Genomic DNA, 21646 nt, shown 5'->3' with positions numbered 1-21646 from the left:
TGGCGGGAAGCTCGTCCCGGTGTCGGAGCGAAACCATGCCTCTCCGGGGTGGACAATCCCGCCCAGGCTGTACCGGCAGCCGGGCAGCGGCTTCGCGTGGGCGCGGAAGTGTTAATCGCGTAGTTTGTGAATCTGCAAAAGTCGCTTTAAAACCCCCCTGGTTTTGGCAAAAGCGCCTTAATTTGGCTTCAGGGTCATTGCTTCGTGATTTTCAGGCGCTGGTCTCGCAGCCCCGTGTGCTCTCGCTGTGCAGCTGCGATGCACCCCGGGCACGCCGTCCCGGGGCTGTTCCCGGTGCGGGGCCGCTCCCGCCGCGCTGACACCGGGGGCCCGCCCGTGTCGCAATCAGCAGTTCTGGTAGTGCTGGCTGCGCTCTGCCAAAGCAATCTGTTTGTTTGGGCTCTGTTTACTTGGGCTCTGCTCGTTTCGACTCCTATTTTGGTTCAATTTGGGACCTGGCTGGGAGGAGGCACACTGAAAGCGGGGTGGGGCATTCTCTGTCTGATTTCCCCACCTCTTTACTGCCTTCCCAGACACTTTATTGCCTTCCCAGATAGTTAATGCACATTGCGCTGCTGGAATAAAGCATGTAATTTAGCTGACATTGCCATCTGCTGACAAAAATGCAGACCAGTCTGCACTGTCTGCGTGTCAGCCTCGCGGGCTAACGTGTTGGCCGCGGACCTCCCGAGGGTCACGTAATCCGACTTTCCGCTGAGAACAGAATCCTGTTAAAGCAAGTGGCTCAGGGAATTGTCTGGTTGCGTTAGGAATAGCTTCAGGTATGGAGATTTCACAGCCTCTTTGGACAAACTGTTCCACTGATTGACCACACTTGCAGCAAAAGGTTTTTCCTGTATCTGAAGAGATTTTCCCATGTTTCAGCTTGAGGCTGTTATCTCTCGTGCCGTCATGGTGCCTGCCTGAGAAGGCTATCCCTTCTCCACAATCTCCCGTTTGGTAACTGCAGAGAGCAGTAAGATGTCCCCACAGCCAGCTTTCTGGTTAGGGATGAGCAAACAAAGCTCATGTACTCCAGCAGTCCTAGCTGTTGTGATGGCAGTAAAGTGGATTTGCTCCAGGATGTCAGGGTCTTTTTTTTTGTTTTGTTCTGGGAAGCCCAAACTAGGGCGCAGTACTCCAGTCTCAAAGAAAGAGGAATAAGCCCAACCCTTGACCTACTGGCTGCCTCCTTGCTGATGATGCAGCCTGCTGACTCACGTTCAGCATCTCACCCAGCCCAACCACCCCAGTCTTTTCTGCCAAACTATTTTCCTTCTAGCTGCTGTCCATCTTGTACTTTTCTGTGTAATTATTTGATCCCAGGTGAAGGATTTGGCATTTGGCAAATTGCTTTGAAACAAAGCTAGAGTAGTTTAAGTTACATTGAATTTTAATTTTCATGTAATTAAAAAAAATTTATTCAGGACTACACAGTGTGATCCTAGAAGCAGGGGAACAAGTTGCTACATTTTCTAGGCACTCCACATAGGCAGAGGATGCAGTTAGCATAGCTTACATAGCTACAGGTTAAAAAAATGCAAAAGCCTTGCTTCAGTGCTTGTGAAAAAGGTGAAGGATAGCAAAACTGACTGAAGAGAAATGGCATTTTCTTTCTGAATGCATTACATAGTGAATAAGTGATTTAAGAATCGTAGGTGAGAGAGAACCAATTTATAATGAAAAACAAGCAAAAGGGAAGCTATTGCAATGACAATTTCCACTGTAAAATAATTAAGTCCATAACATCACACTTGTCTACCACCTACAGCATAAACAGAGAAAAGAGATAGTATTTTAATATTTCTTTAACTCTCGTATGGATACCTCTATATTCACTCTAAATTCACTCATTCTGGTGCAATTTCTCAGAGTTCTGCCTTTTTGCACTCATAAGCTGAAGTTAAGTGGTATAGGTTTGAAGACTAATTAACAGACACTGAAATCTTGTGTAATGGCAGATGCAGAAACTCAAACATGTATCAGTTTTTATGTAGCCTCTGTACCCTGGCAGCTGGGTGACCAGAGCAGGATATGCCCTCAGTCTTGTTGAAGCTATCGATCGGTCTTGGTGGCGGCTCTGTGCCATATTTGGGGGATGAGGATGCAGAGCTGTCTCTAGCAGCTTGTGGGAATTTAAGTATAGTTGCATGAGTGTTATCGATGGCAAAGCTGGCTGTGTCATCTTAAGGGTATCTCGTTCATCTTGGGCAGGGAAAAAGCAGCCCTGAAGAGTTAACCCAGGTCAATGCTGCCAGCAGCTCATTGCCTTGTCTGTGATACACATGGCCCAAAAGAGACCATTCCCAGGCCTGGTTGCTCTTTTAGAAGGACATTTATCAAGTTATGTTTTATAAGGTTCCTTTTTAAACCCAGGATTATGCATAGCTGCTAGGCACTGTCCACTTGGAAGGTTAATGGGGAATACTTATTCTGCTTCTCAGCAGCACATACAAAACTAAATTTTCCTGCCTGGAAGAAGAGGCCAATACTAATTCATTGAATAAGTCCTTTAATTGGCCATTAAGGTTAAATTGGTCCTTTCCCTCACTGGGTACCCTGAACAGTGTAAAGTTGCCTGCCAGGAAGCTCATATAAAATAACTGCCAGCTTTGCTCTGTTCTGTGTCTTTGACTGGAAGCCCTGAGCGTTGCCTTCAGAGGTGGAGGCTTTACTGTGTATCCATCCCTTTACTCAATACAGAAATGAAACTTGTGTTACCGCTTCCACGAGAAACTGAAACACCTAATAGTAATGACCTTGCAATTCCCAGGTGGCAATCTGTCTGAAGAATTACTCGTGTAAGCCAATGAAAACACAGTACGTGATTACTTTGCAGCAAAATCCATTAAAATGTCCATCGCTGCTTATTCCCCGTAATTTTTTATGAGTCTTTATTATTTCTATTGCAATAGCACCCAGAGGCACTTGCAAGAATTTGGAGCTATAATAAGGAACACCTTGCATGTGGGAAAGCACAATATTCTCCTTGGATGTCTTGCAATCTTGCAAGCTGCAACAGGTGAGTGAGAAGTTTCATCCAGTTTCTCACACCTCCGTTTTTACATAGACCCAGATGAAACCACTGTAGCTTGTTCCAAGACTGTTCTTCCAGCTAAACCAGAATAATGCTAGTACTAAACAAATCTGGTGTTTCCCATTTGGTGTTGTATGTGAATCACATTCTTTTCATCAGCCCTCATTTGTCCGCCTTCCTCACCTGTGGAGACCTGCTTGGCTTTTTATTATACATGACTCAAGGTATCTATTCTTTGGTTAGATGCTCTTGGATTCACCATGTGGGATCAAATCAGAGCCTGATGCTGCCACTACCCAATTAAACATACAAATAGTATGTCAGGTGATGCTTAATCAAGTCTTTTCCTCTTCCTATGTGCCCTAGCATATTTTGCTCTATCAACCCCATGCCAGTGTGTCCCTATCTAACCTTAAAAAGTCCTATAGTCACTCTTTAGGATCACATCCTTTCTGCATTTATCACTGGAGTAATTGAAACTTTTTTCATTTTTATTACGATGAGGTAAAGTTATTTATTGCCTTGTAGCAAAAGCTGGGGACTTGATTCAATCGATTCAATGTTTGTTCTGGTTTTGCTATAAACTTGCTGGATGTTCTTGGCAGTGCAATTCCTCTTCTGTAAAGGGGTGCCAATTGCACAACATGTAGCTCAAAGTCTCCAAAACCAGGTGTCAGCCACTGAGCTGTTGAAGGAAAACACTGTAGAAACACAGCTTATGATTACAGCAGTCTGGAGACACTCTGCACTTGTTGCTGTGAGCAAATATGTGCAGTATGTACTGTGGGTAGGCTGATAAATTCAAAGTTTGACCTACTAACAGCTGTGTATGATTTGTATTATCAATTTACTGAGCCCCTATGGCACCATGCTGCCACGTGGTGAGGAACTAAGGATTTGCTATCGAAGTGGAGAATAAGGGCTGAACTGTCACAGAGGAGTCCATAAGGGCACTACCAAAATCTGACTTGGCAGGAGGAAAAGGACATGGTTTTATTAGCTACAATTCATCTGAGGAAAAGCCTGATTATGATTAGACTTGAAGACATTTTGTCAGTTTTACAACACCTTGTCCCAGTGCATAGGGTCCGATGCAGCAGCATGGCCAAGGCAGCACATGCAGAAACTGTTCTTGGAGCTTTCAGAAAGTGGAATAATTCTGCCTCTTCTTCACACAATATAGTCCAGGCAAGCAAATCACGAGGTTCTCGTATCACTGTTCCAAGGGGGTTATAGGAACCTATATCCATTTGCTGGATACAAAGCATGTATGCATAGGTGCACATGTATATACCCCACAAGAACACACTTGTGGACTATATATGAAATTGCAGACTGTTTCAGATCTGCATTGAAGGTTAGTGTCATGCTTCATCTGTGCAACCAAGCCAGTGAAACAGCTCCATGGAAAAAAGTTGCATCCCTTGTTCTTTCCTGATTTAGCTGTGTTCTCCACCAGCACACCCCAGATGGCTCTGCTGATCCCTGCTCCCTGGCAAGGTGCAGCACTACGCAGCACTTGTGCCAGTTCTGAACCAACTGACTTGACATTAAAAGTAGGACATTAAAACATTAGTCCAGCTAAAATGCCTTGTCAACATTGTGAGAGCGAAATGGATTATTTAGAGACAACTTAGGTATGTGTCTCAGATTTCATTTTGCTGTGCAGCTACAGCCAGAGTTGCTAGGCATATGGTCTTGTTATTGATCTCATGAGAGCTAGCATCTCTCTAAGTCACTGAGGAGATGAAGCAAAAAGTATATTGATTCATATATTTTAAGATCAAGAGGACTATTATGATCACATAACGTTAGTTCCAGCATATCATATAATTTCACCCAGTAATTCCTGCATCAAACACAAAATGTTTCAGGTGAAACACGTCTTACGTCTTTCAGAATGAAAAGGATTTGTTCAGGTTTTTTTTTTAAACTCAAATTATGAAGGAATCATCTCAACAATTTGTTTCTTAAATAATTATCCTCACTCCTGAAAATCCACAGCTTGAAGTTTGAATTTGTCTAGTTTCAGCCTCTTGATATTGTTTTGATATGCTTTCATGTGCAAAATTAAGGAGCTTCCCGCTCCCAGAAGTCATCCTTTGTAGTGATTTAGGCCATGAACAAGTCACAGCACTTTTCTTTGATATTCTCTGAATAGATGAAGATGCTTTACTGAGTTGAGGCTGTAGGAATTTTTGATAATGACTTAAAATGTAGCTCAACTCAATAGAAAATTGTAAGAATAAGGCAAAAAGCCTGGGATGTCAAACACAAGATGAAAAATATGGTTTTCAGTGTGAACTCTTTGCCCCTTTTATAAAGCGCATAATCCATTGCACACCATAATAAGCATGTCAACAGGGTGTTGACTTTTTTTTTTTTTAACTGAGGTACATCATATCAGTGTAAGGGCCAGTTTTACATTTAGGAATAATAACAGAACCACCAAGACACAGTTGACTAAAAGTACAGTCTTATTCCTTTGATTCCTATGTTGCTTTTTATAATCTTCCCTTCAGACAGATCTGACCTAATGGATATTAATGTCATGGGGAGTTTGTCAGTGACATCTGGATCTTTGAAGCAAACCTTCTTATGTCATGCTAAATTAAGTTTTCCTGTTTCTCAAGCCAGGGCACCTGTTTTGTTTTTTTGTTTTGTTTTTTATTTCTTTCCCATGAATGCCATCTCATCTGCGAGAACCTGGAAAACAATAAAAGCCTAATCAATCAAGTGAAATATAGCAAAGTGGTCTTTGCATAAATAGGAAACTAATTCTGGTATTGTACAAGGAGAAAGAGTAGAATACAGAAGAAAGAAAAGAAATGTTAAATATGCAGAACAAGATAATCCAAATAGTATATTTTTATTGAAATGATGGTATGCAAAGCAACATTCCTGTTGCAGAATATTAGTCTTATATGGAGTTACATACATTTTTATATGTTTTATCAAATTCATAAAAGGTCAGATCAAAACAAACTGTGGAATTCAGAAAAGTATGAAAAATCATGACATTCCCGAGGGCCAAAAGCAGAGCTGCTGTGAGAAGGCACAACTCCATTCAGTCCTGGGTGTGCAGTACAATATTCTGTTGCTGGAAAAAGGAGCCTTGTGTATTATCTTTGGTTAGGCTCACAGCAAACATTAACATTTTAACACCGATGACTCAAGGGTTCCAGGTAAGAGCTGTATTTTATGTCCATTCAGTGTTCATATCAAATTAAGTACAAATGGACTGGGGTTTGTGCTACCCCATTTTCTGTACAACAATTCTGAAATTTCTGAGACACTAGATTTGGTTAGCTTATGGCTTTTCCAATAGTCACCGAGACTGGCTGAATAAAGAAGTGTGAATTATTCTTGCAATTAGCTCTGACTCTGAGGCAGATAATCATCGTTGTTAAAGTGCATTAAATATGACCTGCAGCTATTTGATCTTGTGCTCTAATCCTCTCAGCTCTTCTAAACTAAACAAAGGTGGGTGGATCAATAGTGAGATGGTTTCACTCCAGAAGAAGAGCATGTGGTCAAGAGGTACAACATTGCCTTTTGTATCATTACTAAATAGATGTTCCTGCACACTGCACTGCAGTGATCATCTAAATGAAGAACTCCATGCATTTGAGGCATGTGAGGCTACACCACTACCGTGTCACTCATGGTATGCCACTTCTCCCTATACCCCATGAGCTTTTCCTTGTGCTCTTCCCCATCCTACAATGGCTTGACACTAGTGAAATAAAAGAAAGATGCTGTATGCTTTTCCTTGACTCACTGGTGTAGCCTGTTGTTTGGTTGCACATTCTTTCTACTCATTTGCAGCTGATGGGAAGCCACCAAGATGGTAGCACCTGCCTAAATCCCATATGAATAGAACAACAGGCTAGGCCCCTGGATCTGAATACGCAGAGAAGCAAGCCTAATAGCAGTATGCTAGTGGAGCTGATTCTTTTGGGGTATAAGATGGGTGTATATATATGGCACTTTCTGGCAAAAAAAAAAACCCCAAACCTAACTCAAAAAACAGTTTGGCCTCTTAACCCTTCCCAGTTCTATTTCACAACATTGTATTGTACCAGGATTCATCCTGCCATCTATGAAATAAATTTGGTGCCCCTTAATTTCTAGTCTAAATTTACTCTTATCTATTGACATGATGAAGAGCTGCCTCATTTCACTGGCATGTGAATGAAATCATCAATTTCCTTGCTTTCCTCCACAGTGCATTTAGGAACTTACAAAGGTAAGAGTGTCCACAGAGCACTTTGAAAGCCTTACACAAAAGGCACCACGACTATGCAAAGGATTACTGTCAATATTAGTGAATCACTTCAGCCACCACAGGAAAGCAGGTTTCTGTTTTAGAACAACAAAGAGACCACAGTGGTATTTACTGAGCACTTTAAAGATAACAACAGCTACATAAATACTAAGAATTATTAAGGTTTCTTTGTGAAAAGGTTAATTGCATGGTGATAAACAGTATTGCAACTTTCAAGCCCATCTACAGGCAGAATAAGCACCTTTTGGTTACAGGGAACCCAAAACTAAAACCACCTCTCTCTCCAAAGGCTCCGAGATGAAACAAATGCTCCCAACAGGAAGGTTTCCACTAAAAGTCCTGTTTTGGTTGAATAGTGTCTTTGATGAAACTAGATTGAACTTCAGCCTGAGCGGGGCAGAGAAAGACTTGACAGGCAGTTCTCCACCGTGCAGCTCCCCCTCACCCCAACCTGTGTGCTCTGTCAGCCAACACTAAGAAGAGCAATGAGGGAGCAACAAGCCTCTCCCTTCAACCTGTACTAGCCCTACATTTCAAATTTTATTTAGAAATAACAAAAGCCAGCTATAGCCCAATATCACTGTCTCAAAAAAAAAAAAAAAATAAGAAAAAGAGGACCAGGTAGCTGCATTCTCTTGGAAGAAGGTCAGCAGATGCTCTGTACGGGACACAGCACCCCAGGTGTTCTTCACACGTCTCTTAAGAGCCCTGGCTGTGGTGACCTTTCACGGAGGCAGCTGGACACAGGACTTGGAAATTCCTACTCTAAATGGTGAGGAGCAGATGTGCATGTTCCCATGGACAAGCATAGCTGAGGAAGTTCTTTGCTGAGTAGCTACCCCCTTTGGGGTGAGATGACTCTCCAAAGAAAATAAACCTGGCCACCAGCAGATACTTGACACCTGCATATTGTTTTCTCAGCTTGCTTACTTCAGCAGTTGCAGGACCACTGTTGGCTTGCCTTGTTCTCTTTCCTATGCTCTGCTATCAGGAAAAATTTGGAGACCCTCACCAACAGTGGATGCTTCCACATTGTTTAGAAAGACTGCTTGATCACTACAGCCCATCTGACATTCAGAGTATTTACTGCATGGCTACTGAAGACCTTCTAATGATTATTCACCTCCTTTACCAATACGAAAGAGCTTTTCTTCTAGAGTGTGTGGTTGTTCCCAATTGTTGATCTGGAGAAAATTCAGGGAGAAAGTTCAATATTGAGACCACGCTGCCCTAGAGTTCTTCTAGTTTTCTTCAAAACAATACGTTCATATTCAGCCAGGCTCTAAATAAACCTGTCCTCTCCAGTGTTGTTTGTTAAAGAAGTCAGAGTGCAGTCCCATCTAATGTTGTGCAACTTAAGTTCTCAATAAAGCTCTTGAGATTTCTGCATGCTCAGTATTTTTTAGTCTTTGCAGAACTTAACTCTGGATATAGCCATCCTCTAAGCATCTTGCATAATTCTTTGATTCTGTACCAGTTCATCTGCAAGTTTCTCTAAGGCACAACATTATTTTAATTTAAAAGAAGCATAAATTACCTAAACAAATAGACTTTTCTGGTATCCTATTACATTATTGGAAAACTTAAGAGCTTTCCTCTTTAATGCTGAATAGAAATTGAATAGCAATTCCAGCATGCAAGCAAAGGTACATCCACTTCTGTTCTCTTCACCAGAGCATTGACTTCCTACCTAACTTACAGATAGAATAACTTTATGATTTGTTAATATATATGGCTAATTTTCACTACACAAATTACATTCATTTGTGCTAGCTCACTCAAAGATTTCCTTTTAACTCACTAAAGCAAAAGTGCAACAGTTCAGCTGAATGCTAGGCAGACATTTTTTAAGCAAGTAACATTTCATTTCCTTACAGTCTTTGAAGGCAGGTGAAGTGCCTGTGTTTACGTACTGAATTAACTTTTTACCTCAACTCACTGTAAATTAATCTCTAATGTTTTTGTGGCCAACAGGACATGGTATATACTGTTTATATGGCAAAAATGACAGGATTTTAATGGGCTGTCTTACAGTAACATGGTTAAAACACAGCTCTTTACAAACCACCTGCAATTTGCACTGCCTTCCCCACACAGGCACTAGTAGCATGTCTAAGTGTCTTAACCACAACAAAGGCCAAAACTGCTGCTGAGAGTTCATTTTCCATGCCTGCATTAATTAGTGGGCCTGTTCAGTATGACTACATGTTACCCTCACCAGCTGCTGAAATACCTGTATACTGTGCACGTCTCCCTTAGCTCCTGTCATAGACCTGTGGAACAAGTGTGTTGCATAGTAGCTGTGGGTACTAAACCATAGTGTCACATATCTGTGGTTGCAGAACATATGTATACCACCTGTATAGTGTCTGTACTGTTTGTTGTGCCCGACAGCTAAATTTCTGATGTACTTGTGCCAGTGGATTTATGTCCTTGTTGGTTTGCTCAATAACTGGTCCTCCCCTACCCAGAAAAATGCACATATGTAGACTGTAAGGTTGGGGATGGATCCCCACAGTGCTGCATAGTCATTGCAAAATCAACTGCTCCACTGTGTTTCTGTTGCTGGACAGACTGACAGATCAAGATGCTACAACTGAGAGGACATTTCCTTGCTTTTTGTTTGGTTGATAGCTTTTGGCATCATTTGTAATGCTCTTGATCATTTTTATGGAGTTTCATGTAGCAGCAAAAATGTTACCAAACCCCTGGGCTGGCAGGAGGACTTTTCCTGTTGTGATATTGCAGGCAGGATCTCACCTCTAGCCTCACGTGGCACTTGGAGGTAGAGAGGAATGATCTGAGCTAGCACTGTCAGCAAAGGGAGGGCAGCAGCGCCGTGGGGCCGTGCCAGGACTGTCTGAATCCAAAGAGCTGCAAGGTCTGGGCATCCTTCTGGCACAAGGGCTGAGTGCTCCCAGCCCACACATGCACCCCCAGGCACCTGTTACAGGTATGTGGCCATGGGGATGCGTGTCTGAAACAGTAGGAATGCTCGCCTGTGTGAGGATGTGTACGCTTGGAGGCGTGGAGGAGCAAACGTTGGTGCTGGGAGTGGTGGGATCTTGGAGTACAGGCAGGGCTGCGGTGCAAACGCAGCTCCTGGCCTGCCCCTGCTCTTGTCATAGTCCTGCGTCTAGTGATGCCGGGCAGAGGCCTCAGCCCGTGGTAACCCTATGGCAAGGGCATCGTGCATTCAGGGAGCATGTACTGGAGAGGCTAATCAGTTCTGCAAACTGTTCCAACAAGCCCTTCTTGGGTAGCCTGGGTTTACTATCATGCTGCTGTGGTCAGGGCACATCTCTGTCAAACTGCATTTGCTACAGGGCTGCATTAGCTTTTCCTTTGCTTTTCCTTTGCACGGAGGAGTCGGAGGATGCGTTCATTTTTTGTTAGTTCTGCTGGCAGTTCATTTGCCTGGAATAAAAAAAAACCTTTGAGGTTAGCAGAAAAGAAAGAGTATTTCCCAAACGCGGTTTAAAAGCATTGAACTTTAAAGAAGATGGAACTGGGCATTATAATGATGTGATGTTTTCCAGTGTTGTCTCCTCCACTTTTGAAGGTACCTTAAGAAATTGTCTTTCATGTGCAAGTCTCACTTAAGTCTTCAAAATAATCCCAGCATAGAATTTGAGTGATCAGCTTACTTTGTGCTGACCATCCAGGCTAAATGGTATCCCTTGGCCTCCCTATGCTTCTGCCACAAAAATAACAGAGAGCATAGCTGCTGATTTTTTGGGGGAGATGAGGTAGGTCTTTAAAGTTCATAAAAATCTGAGGGAACACTTTAATGGCTATGGAATAGTGGTGCTATGCTGTAAGATTGGTAATAGAATATGAGTTTGGATGGGTTTTCTTCTTAATTTATTGAATACAATTTTGGTAACATAAAGCATTTATTATGAAGCTACTTCTAAAAATCAGTAATTCTGTCCTGCAGATATACTCTGTTGTGCCAAATTGAATGTTATTCAAAAAAAAATTAAAAGTCAGTAGGAGAGGTTACAGCCACGGACTTTTTTATACTAAACACCCTGCTGCTGCAAATCACTATCAGTAGCAGAAAAATCTTGCACATCGTTTGGATTATAGTATCAAACCAAAGTGCATACTAGTGAAGACTACTGTGTGAATGCTATTAACTCTGCTGCCATCAAGTGGAATAATACAGAAATTAACAGCCACAGATATATTAAATGCACAAAATATTTAGAAGGTATGTGCCTGATTATTTGTATTATAAGCTTTCATTCACTTAGTCATAAACCAGAAGTTAACACTAGACCATCCATTCACAGCTTAACAAACCCAGCTATATATCAAACGCTATCAGCAAACAGTTCAGAAACACATGTCAGAGGAAAGAAAACATTTTCATTGAAATTATCAAAGATGTAAAGTTAAAGTTAAAACACTTTACAGAATAAAATCAAGACAAGTATTGTACAGATATGTTGCCATTATAAAAAGAATGCAAGACTAATTAAAAAAACTAACAGTTTTACAGTAAGATATGGGAAAGATGCATGTAATTTTGGAGGGGGTTTTTTTGTATTAGCAATGCTCTGAATTCTAACCAAGTTTTCTCATCAAAGGTACCTAGATATAAATTTTTCTTTCTGCAGAAATATCCTCCTTATACATCATTATGGAGATACAAATATAACTTACAACTTATCAAAACAGTAACAGATTACTGTTTCCCTAAAATGCAACCTAGCTAGCGCATGACTAGTTATAGTTAATTTAATCTGTGGTTCTCTAGTGAGTGAGTGAGTGCTTTGGTTTATTCTCAGATTGATGTAAATTCTCAAGACCCAACATCACCAGTGGCACTGCCTATCACCCTTATAGGTTCTTGTATACAGAAATAAATGGACTAAATGATGGTACTTCAGGACAGGATCAACAGGCAACCACAGAGCAACACGGAAACATGGGCTGCCCACACCTCCAAGGCACACATGGCTCCACTGCTCAGTGATCCCCACTTGCTCCTCCCCTGGGATGGTCTGCCAGGACATACCTTGTTCCTCAGGCATGGGTCTGCTCCTGCCTCAAGGAGCAGTGCCACTGTCCTCACGTTGCCGCTCAGGACAGCTGCGTGGAGAGCAGAGGTCCCATTCTAGAAATACCAATGGAGGTGTTTGTACCAGACATGGGAAGAAAGTAAAAGGCATTAAAACACAAATGTTTGTAAAGAACAAACCTATGAATGAGAGAGAAGTAACACAGAAGAGATTAGGCCATCAAAGACCTAGTGTCTGGTTTAGATGGGGTGCTGGCAGCTAAGGGGGCTATGAAGGAGGTGATTTTAAATGCTTTAATAAAAATGAGAGTCAAGTTCACTTTACCACAGCAATATTTCCTTTTAAAAATTACCCTTGTCAATAGATTAGAGGTGAAATGAACATAGCACTTGCTTCTGCCTGGCAAAATCAGTCATTAGCAAGTGAAACAGAAGCGCAAGCAGTAATGGAAACCATCTGTGCATTTTATCTTCTTTTTTTGATGATTAATGGCCTCACTGTCAGACAGCTGAATGGTGGGTTTTTTTATGGCTAGCCTTTTCTTTGTGGTTGCAAACTGACAGTTCAAGTAAGTGAGGAAGCTATTTCATACTTGTAATTAACATCTACATTATCAAGTACATCAAAGTTGCCAATCTGTTGCATGCACAGAGGCTATCAAAGTATGTGACATAGACACATAAAATTAGGTCAGCCATTAAAAAGCAGCTTCCAAATATCCGTTATTTTTCAAGTCACTTTATGAATTCAGAGAAAAACAAAATCAAGTAGAGAATCTGCTTGCAACGTATTTCTTAGGACACTATTTTGCTGACTAAATGCAAAAGAGGGCTGAGTATAATGCTAAAAATTGCACTGTCAAGAGCAATTAATTTACAGTAGAAATAAAATCAGGTGACAAAAAGCAGGAGAATTCCTTCTATGACATGATGTGCTTCCTCATTCCAAAACTTAAATTCCCAGATTTGTTTGAAAATATTCTTTTATGTGTGGTATTAAAAGTTAAATAAGATCATTTCATTTTTCTCTTGACTTTTTTTGGGTTCAAGCTCCTGTGGTCTTCCATTAGCACAGTCATAAATTCCAGGTCTTTCATCAGACTCTTTGCCTTCTTGAGATTTTGTCTACAAATCTGTGTGTTTAACTACTAACCTTAAGGAGGCCAAGCGTGGGAGAGAATTTCAGCAACTCTTCTATCACATTGTTGTATCCTTTAATGGCAGCCTTCAGTAAAGCAGTTGTACCATCCTTTAAAAGAGAGAGGAGGTCAGTTCTGCTGTTGCAGATGCTTTACCTGCATTCCCCTTGGCTGGAGGGAAACACCAGCTCTTGCCTGTGCCTCAGATCTCCTCTGCTCATCATCTTTGAGGAGGCACCTCCACAGCATGTGCTGCTGGTTTTAGGGCATCTGGAGGATTGTTCCTCTGGCATGTGAAAACTTCAGGGGAAAATGAACCAGTGACACCATATATCCATCGCCTTTGTCTCTCATCTATGTGGACATTTCCGTTCCCCTGTTCCAGAAGGTACCTCCAGAAAGCTGTCCCAGACACAGCAGGAAAAAGGAAACCCACGGTGGGACTTTTCAACCTGGCAAACATGGAGGACTCTGGGGACAGGGACACCAGGCCTTCAGACAGTCTGACTTATAGTCCCTGGAAAAGCTAGGAGGCATTAAGCTGCAGACAGAGTGCAGGAAGAAGTGCTACTCACATCCCTCGCAGCGTCTCGCTCAGCACCGCGGAGCAGCATGACTCGCACCACTTCACTGTGACCCATCTGTGAGGCAATCCACAAGGGAGCTGTCCCATCCTGCAAGAAAAATAAGACTGCTAATGGTTTCACCTCGATGTCCTAGGCTCTCTGATATTTTACTGCCCAAGCGTACTGGAACGGATGTACTTCAATTACTCAATGAAATCCTGCATCACAGGGAGACATATGCAGAGCTCTGTCCAAAAACACTTGGGAAGTTGGTGTGTCAAGTTAGAATTGCTTCAGTCTGTGGAGTAGAACCATCCTTATCTGCTTTCTTTTGCATAGTTGGACGGAAATGTGCATTGTTGTGTGAACAGTTAAAGCCCAGTCAGGCACCAGCTGTGCTTAAAATACACGGGTAAATTTGAAACACAAAGACTAAGGGTATCCTGTGTACTTTGAACTCTAGGTGGTTAGATGTGACAGAAGATACAGACAAACCTAAGCATGCACAGGCAGATTCTGCAGCTGGGTGTCTGTACATAGGGAGTGAAAGTTGTTTAAAGAAGCTAGGGAGCAATGCAAGATGATCATCAACTTTCAATATAAGGTTACATTATACACCCTCAGGGAATCTGGTAAAAATGTCCTACCTTACAGAGATGGTGAGTATTTTACAAATTTTATCTTCAAGAACTCCACTAGAAAACAGAGCAATTACCAAGGAATCCAGCATGAAGCAATCTGGTTTGGAAAAATTGTCCTATGCAGGCATTATTTGAGCATAAACCCCTAGAAAATGAAATGCACTTTCAGAATAAGCTAAACTTTGTGATGGATTTCCATCTCAAAGGCAAAAGTGAGTTGAAGCACTACAAGTATTTTTCACTGTAGTTAGAATTTAGTTTTGTATCTTCTTCTCCTTTTGCTTCTAAATGGTCTGATTCTCAAGATTGTAGGAGGACTCCAACAGTTATGTGGTGCCAAACTGATTCTTGTGAGCCTTTAACAAAAGGCTTTGGCTGTTTGGACTTTAACATAAAAGTGAGGCCTCACGTTGCAGGGTGTCTGCTTCTGCCTTCAGCGTTTGCCAGTTCCCCTCACCACCCTTAGCAGCCTGAAGACTTGGCCCGAAAGTGGAAGACAAAATATACTGAGGCTTCCAAAAGAGTCTTAATGAGAAGCTTCAGAAGAAATCAACTTTTTACGTTAAATAAAATATTTCCACCTTGATCAAAGAAGTAATCTCTCTTCTCAGTGCCAACTGACTTGGATCATGCAATCCAAAAAACCATTGTTGTACCAGTTTTCTGCTTTCTATGGGCTAGACTTAATCCTTTCGAGGAAACAGAAAAGTTATTTCTTCCTTTGGTATAAATGTTCTGGGTTTTTCTTTTTCTGATTCTGAGAAAGAGCAAATGCACATCCTGAGATCTTTAGTATTCTGAAATAGCAAGGAACAGGATCTTTGCCCACTCTTGTATAATTTCTCTATAAATTAACTCTTTGAAATTAGTGATTGACCTCATTCTAGTATATATCCTGTTATTGCTATGAGTGTTCTTTGTGATTCAAAAATAACGAAGGCTGTCTTGTGATGTTATCGTGACGGCAAAAACTGTCCCTCTTCAATTTATAGTGTTTTCCCTACCAGTAAGTTGACGCTTCATATTTTTCTAATCTCCCCCCACCAGAGGGCTCTAGAAAATAGCAGTAAGGACCCTGGAAAAGCCTTCAAAATTTGGAAAATATCTGAGAGCCGCCTACAATTTAATCTATGTGAAGAACCAAAGTTGTGCAAATCCACATGTGTATTTACACAAGAAATACAAACAGAAGCTCGGGGAACATAGCAGCTTTTTTTCAATCACAGTGAAGTCTGTAAGAACAACTCTTATTTTCAGATATAAATGAAAAGGAGCAGAAGGAAATACAAGTGTTGTGTAACATCACTGCTACCATTAACAGTCCTTAAATAGTATTGCTGTTAGACATCATCCTTGGTGGCTCAGTTACAGGCTAGAGGCAAAAATACATTATAATAAAGACTGGCTGTCTTGAAGGATTTAGCCTGAAGAGAAAAAAGATGCTAAAACTGATGGTGAGCTCACATTGACTGTGGTCATCCTCTTTCTCTAGAGCAAACAGCATCTAACAGACAGGTTTATGCAAATATGTAAAATATTTATCCAGAGTAGAAGAGCTTCTGTCCATTTTCATGTTGGTGAATGGTGCAAAAGAGATATTACATTTTACTAAGAGGTCACATGAGAATTCATGTGTAAACTGATAATAAAGATTGGAGATGAGTCAGGAAGAAAGTCCAAAAACTACTTTCCTTTCCTCGTCCCTCTGCCCACTTAGCAGACTTCAGACTATTACATTCCTAGAACAATGTTAAACACCCAATATGTTTGTAAATTGTTCTTTTTTTCCGTATTTAATTACAAGCTAGTAGATATGGACTACACCTTATTACATCTAGCAGCCAGCAGTTCCAAAGACTGAAATTTCTGATCCTCTTTCTCTTACCCATTAACTATTGACTTTGCTTTGCAGCTTTAAATCTCAGCTTTTGCTTATGGCTTGAAGTTTTAGAAAAGGCTGGAGTAGGGTGGGAGGTGAAAGACCCCTTGAATTTACCAGTAGGGGATTCCAGGGGCACAGACCCCCTACTCTCAGGCTACTCAGTGTCATCTTCTCCACTGCTGTGCCCATTAGTCCACTTGCACCACTATACCTAATTTGCTAATAGCAAATTGCTTTTTTGCCTGAAGTCCACTCTATTTTACTGGCTTACATGTAAGTGTAATTGCGTATCACATGGTAAGAAAAAAAAATTATTTTTCAGATTATTTTGAATCTGCTTAGCCAGACAGACTAAAGCCTGCTGGGACACAGGCTGCCAAAACAGTGTGAAATTCATTGGCAAAAAATCTTATAGCTTTGTTTTTTGAGTTGGAGAAGCATAGAAACCACTCCTGCACCAGGCTTCAGACACTGCGCCCAGCTCTGTCTAGACAAAAAGATGACAATAGAATTCCTGCCCTGCTCCTCAATATTGGAAAGAACAGAAGGCAAATAAAACCCAAGAGAATTCACATTGCCAGGAAAGCTTCACTATTTGGTCTTCTGAGAGCTGAGCTAAAGAGCCTGCACACAAACAGCCAGCACCATCTGAAATGCTCTGTGGTGTCATGAGCAACGCTGTAGGATGTGGGAGGTGGGACACCAAACTGAAGGGGAACTGGTACCACTGCAGCAGAAGGAGACATGTAATGCAGATGCATGTGCTCAGGCACATAAATTAGGCCTTCAAATTCACAAGGTAGAGAGAAAAAGCTCTATACCATGAGGAAGGAGAAGCATAAACTCACACCTGGCACGCTTCAGTCCTGTATTTGAGGTAATGTTGCCTGGAAGTTTCCTACCACAGTGAGAGCAATGTAGCTTGTTACTGACAGTGAGAGTCATCTGGCATCAAAACTGCCCCATCTAGAGCTACATTCCTCATGACCAACACGCCACCTTTGAACAAAGTATAAATTGGTTTGTTAGTAAGAAAGAGATTCATCCAACCATTACTTGACTAATTAAACAGTAAAAAAATTCCATTTGTTAAGGAAATGTTTCAGATTACAGTGGCCCCAAATACAAATGCCATGCACTTATCCAGGCATAGTCTTAGCAGGGATCGGAGGTACCCTGAAGCAAAGTAAGCCTGTCCTGCTGGAGATGAAACAGAGGAGCCAGGAGGAACAGTCACACAGAGACAAGTCTTTGCCTCAACTAAGATTCAAAAATGCCTCGTGAAACATTATGTTGTAGAAATTGGATTAGAGAGTTAAAAAAATAGTGTCAGAAAGAATTAGCTGGTGCACTATAATTACAGTTAGCAGAATGAAGTTTTTATGGCAACATGGTTCAGCTAAATCTAACGCTCAACAACTCTATTTTGAATGACTCCAAAGGCATTAATGCATACTTTAGTCTCTCCTTCTACGCTGATCTTTTAGACCGTGTTAATTAACAGGCCTTAACATTTCTTAATCTTTTTCTTGGGAGACAGTGTGAAGGCAACCTAGGAGCAGCTAATGCATTGATCCAGGGAGTAGCTGCCAGCACAGCTCTGGTGCTGGGAGGTGGGGGTAGGGACAGAAAGAAAACTACTTTAGTTTGGGCACTTAAAATACTAATTTTGTTTCCTTACCCCACAGCCAGGACTGTACACAGACACCTACAGATGCAGCAAAAGTCATATATAGATCAGTCTCTGTTGCCAAGCTATGATTTGTCAGGCTTTCAGGGTAGATGAAAGGAAATACTGAAAATACCTGGCAAAGCCTGTTGCATGCCACGTTGTTCACTGTTATTAGAGTTTTCGCGTTCATTTGCTCTTGCCTGCTGATTTTTCACTTGCTGCAGTCAGTGATCACAGCCACCTGGCAGACATACATGACTGATTGCGAGGACAAGACCTTATCCCATCAATTTCAAATGTGCAGTGAAGACCCAGGACAGCTACCTTGCCTGAGGGTTTCAGCAGATCACACTGGAGGCTCTCTCAAAGCAGGTAGAGATTCCTGAGAAGCCCTGTCTCTAACCAAGCATTTCTACATGCTGGGTTGTAAAGCTAGCTGTGCAACTGCCACATCTGGCTGTTTCAGCACTGATTTTAGAGTCAAGAAACAGCTAAACAATTATGAAACCCTTTTTTTTGGAAATCAAGGGAACTTTTATATATGTTTCTGTACACCATGCATGCTCTCCTATCCCATGGTTAGTTTAACACCTTGAAAGCCTTTTGCACTCTTATCTAACACCAGCATCCAGCGATGCACAGTGGATCCAGCCCTTAACCCCCTAGCAGGGACCTCTGAACTAGCCACAAATCTAGCTCAGATATATCACTTAATGATCAAACAATAGCCCCATTGCTTGCAGAGGAGCTAATTTCATGCTTATGGCTGCCACTGGTCATATGTGTTTGCAGGTTCAAGCCCACTAGACTAACTAGCTGGAAATGGGGAGAAAGGCTTTCCACATGTATCAAGAACTTCCAGAGATGAAGGTAACATTCATGCTCAAGTTTCAGAGTGCACAGGGATGAGAAAGTAAAACAAACAAACAAAAAAGTAAAACTAAAAATAAAAGCTTTTGTCAAAGATCAAGTTTGACATCAAAGCCACAGAACTGAAGCCCTGGAGATTTCAATATATAGATAATATACTCCTACTAGAATTCATGATTTTCAAAAGCTTTTCCAAGGATTTCCAAAAGAAATCACGGATGTGGTAGGCTGTGTAGACCTTCACAGGTAACATGGTACCACACAAAGGGATCAGTAGTTGCAAAAGGTAGTGCAAGGCCCTTATATTATTATATACAGCTTTATTTTGATTTAGTTTAGTCCATGGCCCAAACACGCACGTAGTTCAAACCTGTTCAAATGAGCAGTCAGTGGTTTGATCTGTTTTAGAATCACAGAATCCTTTAAGTTGGAAAAGACCTCTAGGATCATTGAGTCCAATCGTTAACCCAGCAGTGCCAAGTCCACCACTAAACCATGCCCCCAAGTGCCACATCTACACGTCTTTTAAATACCTCTAGGGGTGGTGACTCATGGGGTGTAAGCACAAGGGGTGCAGACCTGGAACAGAGCTTTCAGTTTCACTTCTTCCAAAAATGGTCTAGTTTGTGTGTGAGCAGAAATGACTGAGATACTCACTTCAAAATCACATTACCAACCTGAACTAAAACACAGAATGTGGGCACAGCCACGAACTGCCTTCTTGTGAAACACCTCCATGGGAACCTAATGCCTGGACAAAATTGCAGTGTTAATTTTTCATAACTGTAAAAAATTAGAAGCCAGCCAACCCTGAGGTGTTGAGCATACCTGCCGTGGCTGGTTAACCTTTGCTCCTGAAGAAAGCAACAGTCGGATGACATCCAGATAGCCTCCCTGTGCCGCCAGGAAAATTGCAGAAGCTCCATCCTAAGAACAAACACAGCCACCTTACATCGTGTTGAAATGATGCCATTTTTCTACACAAAACCAAATCAAACTGAATCAAGTTCTCATTCTTGAGTCAGTATGCTGTGTAACAGCAGATAAAAAGCCATGCTTAAGAACTAATTATCAAAATCCAAAGTCTAGTTCATAATAAACTACGGTAACATTTTCATTCAGTATACGCAAGTATATCAAACTGAGCTATAAATCCTGGGTCTGGAATACTAAGAGTGTAGTTCTTTGAAGCACTGATCAACATAACTAGAAATTAATTCCTGTATAGCAATATAGGTTCATTTAACTTTTATATGCTCATGCAAAGTATTCTGCTACATAGACACATGGTGAAAACATGTTCAAGTACTTTGCAAAACTGGAGTTCTCAACACTGAAGTCTGCTCTTGAGGCTGAAGGAGTAAAGACTGTGCCATACTCCTGTCTTTCCCCAGCAACTACCATGCCACTGCTCCGGCACATCGTGTAGAAGAGACTTCACCTGTAATATAGCAATCTAAAAGTATTTCATAGCCCTATTAGAAACCAGAATTTTCCTACAAAAAGCTTGTGAAAGAATAAATTTTGAACAAATACAGGATTTTATTTTTCTTCAATATGTCTTTCATGTGCAGATGTTCTCAGAATTTGACTTCACAGAAACTTCTCCCCTGGGAAGAAAATTTAAAAGTCGTATTTCATTAAGTTTTTTTGATGAAACATATTCAAACAGCATTATAATCCATCCAACCAACTAGAAATAGAAATCTGTATTGAGGGTGGAACAGGTGTTTACCCATCCTATATCCACAGCACTCAGCACAGAACGTGCTCGGGCAAGTTTTTCCAGAAGCTGAGACTCACTTAGTTTAAATAGAAACATGAATGAACCCCCTCACTGCATCTCAGATGTGCAAGTACACATCTCATGCCAACTCAGGCAGATGCTTATCACAAAATATAGGGCATTTTAATGAAAGCCTGTTGTTGACCTCACTGGCATATCACCAAGTTGGGACGGAATGCTGTTGTCTGCAGAAAGAGTGCTTAGCTACTCCTCTTCCTGCAAAACTCAGCACAGACTTGGTGAAGCATGAGCTGAATATAACGCCCCAGGGACTGAATTTAGAGTGTCTGACATTGATTGCAAGACAAATGTCCTGGTAAACAAAAGAGGTGTCTACTGGCACTATAAATGCACACCCCTGCGCTCTGTGAGGGGCTGTTTTCTCTGGTTGCTATGTGAGAAAAAGGGTGATGGTATCAGAGCCTTTGCAGGCTTCCCCCAGAGACAGATATAGTGAGAACATTTCAATTTAAAAAGTAAACAAGGTTGTGTAATATTAAAAAAGGTCTTTATTGTAGCATCAATCAAGATGGAGAATCTTGCATTTCCTGACACCTATTTGGTTTGAATTGATACTGCAATGAGAAAGCTGTCTTGAGGCTATAACATAGTTCTGCAAGAAATACTATTTAATTAAGGTATTCTCTTGTCTTCTGCCCTCTTGAACCCTCACCTGAGTCTATTTAAGACTAAAACATAGATCTCAATGGTTCTGGGAGGAGTATCCAAAGGCATG

The 21646-nt window shown here is 41.4% G+C and overlaps 1 protein-coding gene across 1 annotated transcript in view; it reads right to left on the bottom strand.

Annotated features, from left to right (window-relative positions):
- Window positions 1-9876: 9876 nt before the first annotated feature.
- The window catches only part of ANKRD29 (ankyrin repeat domain 29), a 29380-nt gene continuing 17610 nt past the window's right edge, over window positions 9877-21646 (bottom strand). The window contains exons 6-10 of the mRNA XM_008928351.3: window positions 19953-20051; window positions 14069-14167; window positions 13508-13603; window positions 12352-12450; window positions 9877-10742 (exon numbers count right to left, since the gene is read on the bottom strand). Of these exons, the coding sequence (XP_008926599.1) occupies window positions 10659-10742; window positions 12352-12450; window positions 13508-13603; window positions 14069-14167; window positions 19953-20051 (477 nt within the window). The 3' untranslated portion in view covers window positions 9877-10658. The remainder of the gene's footprint in view (window positions 10743-12351; window positions 12451-13507; window positions 13604-14068; window positions 14168-19952; window positions 20052-21646) is intronic.

The sequence above is a fragment of the Manacus vitellinus genome, unplaced genomic scaffold (genome assembly GCF_001715985.3).
Source record: "Manacus vitellinus isolate BGI_N305 unplaced genomic scaffold, ASM171598v3 scaffold_1_pilon, whole genome shotgun sequence".
Taxonomy (NCBI): Eukaryota; Metazoa; Chordata; class Aves; order Passeriformes; family Pipridae; genus Manacus; species Manacus vitellinus.
This window is presented reverse-complemented; position numbering and strand designations above follow the sequence as displayed.